Genomic DNA, 6,000 nt, shown 5'->3' with positions numbered 1-6,000 from the left:
TTAGGCCAGCGTGTGACTTGCACATGCTTGAAGCAGTTCTCATCTTAATGAAATATGTTGTTCTATTTTTATTTTTATTTTTTTGCAAAGGAAAGACAGTGCCTCTGCAGTGGTTGAACCCCTGAATATAAGCGCTCAAATGAGGAATATAATTACAATTCCTAGCTGGTTTGCAATCACTGGAGTTACATGAGAAACAATTTTGTCTCCTTTTCCGTAAGCTACAGTTTCTTTGGTTCTAAATAAACATGGTATTTATGGAATCTCCTTTCTAGGGTTGAAAGAAAAAAGTACACCACCCTATTCTTAATAATTAGATAAAAGGATAGGTTCCCTTGCCATTCTGGACTCCTAGGGTTATCTATGTAATGTAAATCCTTTAAATTGAACCCAAATTTGCAATCAGGGTGATCTGTAGGTTTTGCATGGCCCTGTATTAGGATTTTGTGGCCTCCTCCTGCTGTCTCCAGACCAGTAAGTGTGTTTCTGGGCGGACAGGACTCTAATTATATCATTTAGTATCAGCAGTTAGCTTGGTGCTCATCAAGACAGTGTCTACCGTAAGACATTTACAATCTAATAACTACCCACGGTGGCCACATAGCTAACGTAGGCTTATAGCCTCATTGCTGGGAGGATGCATACTCTGTCTTTAAATTATGTAGTCAGAAGCTAGACGGGCGAGGGGTGTGGAAAAAGTCTGAGGCAGATGTTCTCTAATGAACCAGTAGCTTTTTCCTTATTCTGACAAAGTCCTTTGTTTAAAGAAACCAGCTCTTCCTGTGTTTCTTTACCATTGTCACATGGCTTGAAAACTTGCTCACCGTCCAAGTCTATCTCAGTGTAGCCCAGATAGTGGAATATAAATACTGGGCTATACCTGGGTCTCAGGCAGGAAAGGAAAATGACTATTTTTTGGCATTCCTCCTGTACTTATATGGAAGCCATTACGGGAACTGTCAAATTATGCCTTATGCCTTATTCTGGTTGGTCTTAAAAGTGTTGTGCTTTCCTAGGGGAGAGGGTACTCGACTGGAGATCACAGTACTTAGCCCAATGGGATCTCCAGGCACCACAGTAACCTATATTAAAATGCACCACAATGGAAACAGCGTTTGAGCCTCAGAAAAAGTTTTAGACACAAGACAACTGTCTCTGAAGCTTCACTCTGACAGCCACAAACAGCTTAGCTATTGCTGTTTGTTTGTAAGATCTGGATTCAAGGCTTGTATTGAGGATCATCACCATAGCAGTGGCCCAAAAGATCACCAGTACCTCTGTTGCCAGAGGAGAATTGTTCCCTACAGGCAATTCATGATCTGTGGCTTCCACCATTTCCCTTGGTGAACTATCCCATAGTTCAATGCCTCATAACTGGGACGTTTTCCTTTTAGTCTAAATGTTTTCTTAAATTCAACCATTATTAGTAGTTAGAACCATTTCTGTAAGCTTGATTCCTCTCACACCATGGCATTTACACTCTTTTGATACCTGTGGATGGTTATATCCCCTGCTAGTAATACTTTAGACAAGCTTAATGTCCCATTAACTGTGCATTAATAACTATGGGAGTAAAATGCCTTGCTTTCTGCAGCAGGAAATTCTTCGGTATCTTCAGCTGAATTTAAAAAATGTGAGGCTGTTATTGAATTAAATAGAAAATAATTCCATAAACATAAAACCAAACAAATCGCTAAGCAGCAATGGCAGTGTCTGCCCCCAAAGAGCTTACAATCTTACAAATTCATGTTATGCTGCCCCTAAATTTTCAGCATGCTGCAGAATTCTGTATTGAGGACACAAACTGCAATAGCGAAGTTGGCAAAGGGACGCTGAAGGCACGGGCAACTTGGCTGAGGACAGCTGGGGCTTTTGGCCCTTGGGAGGCATGGGCAGTAGTAGGATAAGCACACTCAGGGCTTGTCAATATGAATGCTTAGTTCACAACAAGCTGGGTTATTAGTCTGCGCTGCACTATCCTGCTGCATGCTAAATGTCCATGTGGACCCTCCTGCTGCATGCTAAAATGCCTGTTTCAAAGTTGGGTAAACCAAAGTGCACAGGAACTTTTAGTGCGTGGAGAGGGCCCACACAGGCACACAGTGCATGGCAACCTAGTGCGGAGTAGATTCATACCCCAGCTTGCCGCGAACTAAATGTTTGGTATAGACAAACCCTTAGATTATGTCTACACTGCACAGTTAATCCTAGCCTGGTTGTGAGCATTCCCCCGGCAGTGTGCTACCCATGTTACTGTGTCCTCACTGTTTCTGCACTCCCCCTGTGTGTCTGCAGGTGTATCTGATGGTTCTTTGTGCTGAGATGCTCTAGGGCTCTCGCTGGAGAATTTGTCTGTCCTTTAGGGGTGGGGGGGACTGTGGGAAGGCACAGGAGGACTATCAATAATTGGGTGATTTTGCTTATGTTCTCACTGCAAGTGGGCAGGTTCCAGCCCAAGTTAAAGCAGAGCCTGGGTTCCAACCCATATCACCAGCTTTGTAAACTAGCCTGGTCTTAAAGTGCTTCCAAACCCAGGTCAGAGGTTTTTCTTTGTGGATGATAGGAGAATTAGGACTAAAACCTAGCTAAGAGCCTGGGTTACCTGGCTATTTGTTCCCAAAAGGATCAGCAGTAGAGAGTCAATGTTGACATTTAATATGTTTTGTTTTGGAATTAATGTTCTGAGCTGAATATGTACAGTTCACGTTTCTGAATATTTATGCCACCTGCAGATTCAGACAGATATCGCAGTATCAGTCACACTTAGTTCATATGTAAAATATTTTCTTCATATCCACCTGAACAAGAAACTTAATTTTAAAAATTAGGCTTAGATGGAGTCTCTTGGTTTTCACCTCTAGGTGACCAATTTCAGATTCCAAGACCAGAAGGAACCATTGTGATCATCTAGGCTGACCTTCTGTATAACCCAGTGTGACAGATTGGAACCCCCCCCCCCCTCCAGGATGCCACCTGATGTACTTGGTTTCCACTGAGCATCTCCTGCTTCACTAGTCTGGATTCCCTCTCCCTATTTTGCTGAATTAGGCTCTCCGGCCTCTTGCAGTGCACACGCACAGGTAGGGCTACAGCCAGCTGCAGACACAGACTGAAGTCAGCTCTGTGTGAGAGGTTTCACCCAGCACTCATGTGCACGCCCCTTTTGGGAAATAAACCCAAAATAATACGGTTTTACACTGTATAGAAAAATCTGCACAGCGCAAGCTCATGAAATTTTGCCCTCTTCCTATAAAAGGCAGATTTTAAGTGGTTAAAGAGATAGCAAACAGAACAAAGCAGATTACTAAACAAATAAAACAAAACGTGCAAACTAAGCTTGATTCACTAAAGAAATTGGCTACAAATAGTAATTTCTAACCCTAAATATTGTTACAGGCAGATTTCAGAGAGACTTGAAAATCAGCTGCACTGGCCTTCAGTCTGAGACTTTAGGTATTATTACTCACAAGCTAGATGCCCTTCCAGTCTGGGTTCAACTCTTCTTCCCCCAGTTCAGTTCTTGCTTTCAGGTGTTTTTCAGAGTCTCTTTGGGTGGGGAGGCAGAGGAGAGCCATGATGATGTCACTCCCCGCCTCATATAACTTTTGTGTATGGCGGGAACCCTTTGTCTTCCAGTGGAAAAACACTGGCATTCTAAGAGGGAAAGGGTCCAGTACCAGGTGACTTAAACTCATGTGTCTGCAGGGTTGTAGCAGCCATTACTCCAAGGCAGTCTGGTGCATCCACAGGAAGACTAAGCTCTTTTTTACAATACATTGTCTTTGCTAATGGGCCATCAGTGCTGTCTGGCTTTGTCATTTTGTACCTGAAGTGCTTGTTCTGGGTGACTCCCAAAGTAACACATTTGAAATACAGATACATGGTTAGTATTCCTAACTTCAGATACAGAAATGATACAGGCATACAAATTGGATAATCACATTCAGTAAATCATAACCTTTCCATGATATCTTACATGAGCCATCTTGCATAAAGTATATATGTTATGCCATATCAATATCATAAGCATATTTCCATAAAGAATATGGAGTGTAATGTCATACCCAGGCCATAAAAATTCCCCAAAATAAATTTCAATCCAGCCTCGGTGAGCAGTGACGTAGAGTCGTTGCCTTCTAGCTGTTCTGCAACCTGTATGAATCAAGCTTGGTTCGTCTGACTCTAGTTCCCAATTGACAGATGTTCACATCACTATAATACTAGATTTGGCAACCATCAGCACCTTTCACCACCAATACATTTACACACAGATTTTTGGACTGTTTTCAAGTTGATCTGCTTCTGTCCAAAAAGGTTTGTCATCCTACTACACAGACTGACTGCAGTTGCTCAGAACGAGTAGCTGTAAGGAACGTGCTATGACAGTTTTGGTTTTGGTATGTTTATTTCTATTGGGTTGTGTTTAAAAAAAACTAAAAGAAAAGTATTTCCTTCATAATTTGCAACCTTTATGTCACATACTGAAAGGATGTGGGAAAACTCGGATCCTTTCAAGTGTAGCCAATGAGCCGTGGGGTGCTGGGGAAGGTTTTGCGCATGTCCATGCACTTCTTGTCAATGAAGAGGGAATTGGCCTTCACAGAAAGGTCATGCTCCAGTCTTGCTTTGTTAAGGACCAACAGCTGAAGAGTATCCTGGGCCTCTCGCAGGCGCAGCTTCAGGGTCTGTAATGTGTCATCTATAGTAAACACTTCATTGACGAGTCTGAAAAGGGAAGAGGAGACAAGTTACCCAAATACCTAACAAACCCTTTCTATAGTCTGTTCTTTAGGGTGGTAGATGGCTAGGATTTCTCTGCAGGACTTAGGGGATTTAAGTGTTAAAAAGAAGCTTCGAGTTGGACTTAAGGGTATGTCTACACTACGGAATAAGGTCGAATTTATAGAAGTCGGTTTTTTAGAAATCGGTTTTATATATTCGAGTGTGTGTGTCCCCACAGAAAATGCTCTAAGTGCATTAAGTGCATTAACTCGGCGGAGCGCTTCCACAGTACCGAGGCTAGAGTCGACTTCCGGAGCATTGCACTGTGGATAGCTATCCCACAGTTCCCGCAGTCTCCGCTGCCCATTGGAATTCTGGGTTGAGATCCCACTGCCTGATGGGGCTAAAACATTGTCGCGGGTGGTTCTGGGTACATATCGTGAGGCCCCCGTTCCCTCCCTCCCTCCGTGAAAGCAAGGGCAGACAATCATTTTGCGCCTTTTTCCCTGAGTTACCTGTGCAGACGCCATACCACGGCAAGCATGGAGCCCGCTCAGGTAACCGTCACCCTATGTCTCCTGGGTGCTGGCAGACACGGTACGGCTTTGCTACACAGTAGCAGCAACCCATTGCCTTCTGGCAGCGGACGGTGCAGTATGAGTGGTAGCCGTCCTCGTCATGTCCGAGGTGCTCCTGGCCACGTCGGCTGGGAGCGCCTGGGCAGACATGGGCGCAGGGACTAAATTTGGAGTGACTTGACCAGGTCATTCTCTTTAGTCCTGCAGTCAGTCCTATTGAACCGTCTTATGGTGAGCGGGCAGGCGATATGGACTGCTAGCAGTCGTACTGTACCATCTTCTGCCAGACAGGCAAGAGATGAGGATGGCTAGCACTCGAACTGTACCATCTTCTGCCGAGCAGCCATGAGATGTGGATGGCATGCAGTCCTTCTGCACCATCTGCTGCCAGTCAAAGATGTAAAAGATAGATGGAGTGGATCAAAACAAGAAATAGACCAGATTTGTTTTGTACTCATTTGCCTCCTCCCCTGTCTAGGGGACTCATTCCTCTAGGTCACACTGCAGTCACTCACAGAGAAGGTGCAGCGAGGTAAATCTAGCCATGTATCAATCAGAGGCCAGGCTAACCTCCTTGTTCCAAGAAGAACAATAGCTTAGGTGCACCATTTCTTATTGGAACCCTCCGTGAAGTCCTGCCTGAAATACACCTTGATGTAAAGACACCCCCTTTGTTGATTTTAGCTCCCTGAAGCCAACC

At 44.1% G+C, this 6,000-nt stretch overlaps 1 protein-coding gene across 2 annotated transcripts in view; it reads right to left on the bottom strand.

Moving 5' to 3' along the window:
• Nucleotides 1-3,329: 3,329 nt before the first annotated feature.
• TEKT5 (tektin 5) overlaps nt 3,330-6,000 on the bottom strand; it is a 65,833-nt gene continuing 63,162 nt past the window's right edge. The window contains exon 7 of one of the 2 annotated variants that reach the window (XM_084641118.1): nt 3,330-4,725. In XM_084641118.1, the coding sequence (XP_084497244.1) occupies nt 4,512-4,725 (214 nt within the window). In that variant the 3' untranslated portion in view covers nt 3,330-4,511. The remainder of the gene's footprint in view (nt 4,726-6,000) is intronic. The other variant, XR_014713304.1, reaches the window with a different exon arrangement.

The sequence above is a fragment of the Lepidochelys olivacea genome (genome assembly GCF_965140295.1).
Source record: "Lepidochelys olivacea isolate rLepOli2 genome assembly, chromosome: 10".
NCBI lineage: Eukaryota > Metazoa > Chordata > Testudines > Cheloniidae > Lepidochelys > Lepidochelys olivacea.
This window is presented reverse-complemented; position numbering and strand designations above follow the sequence as displayed.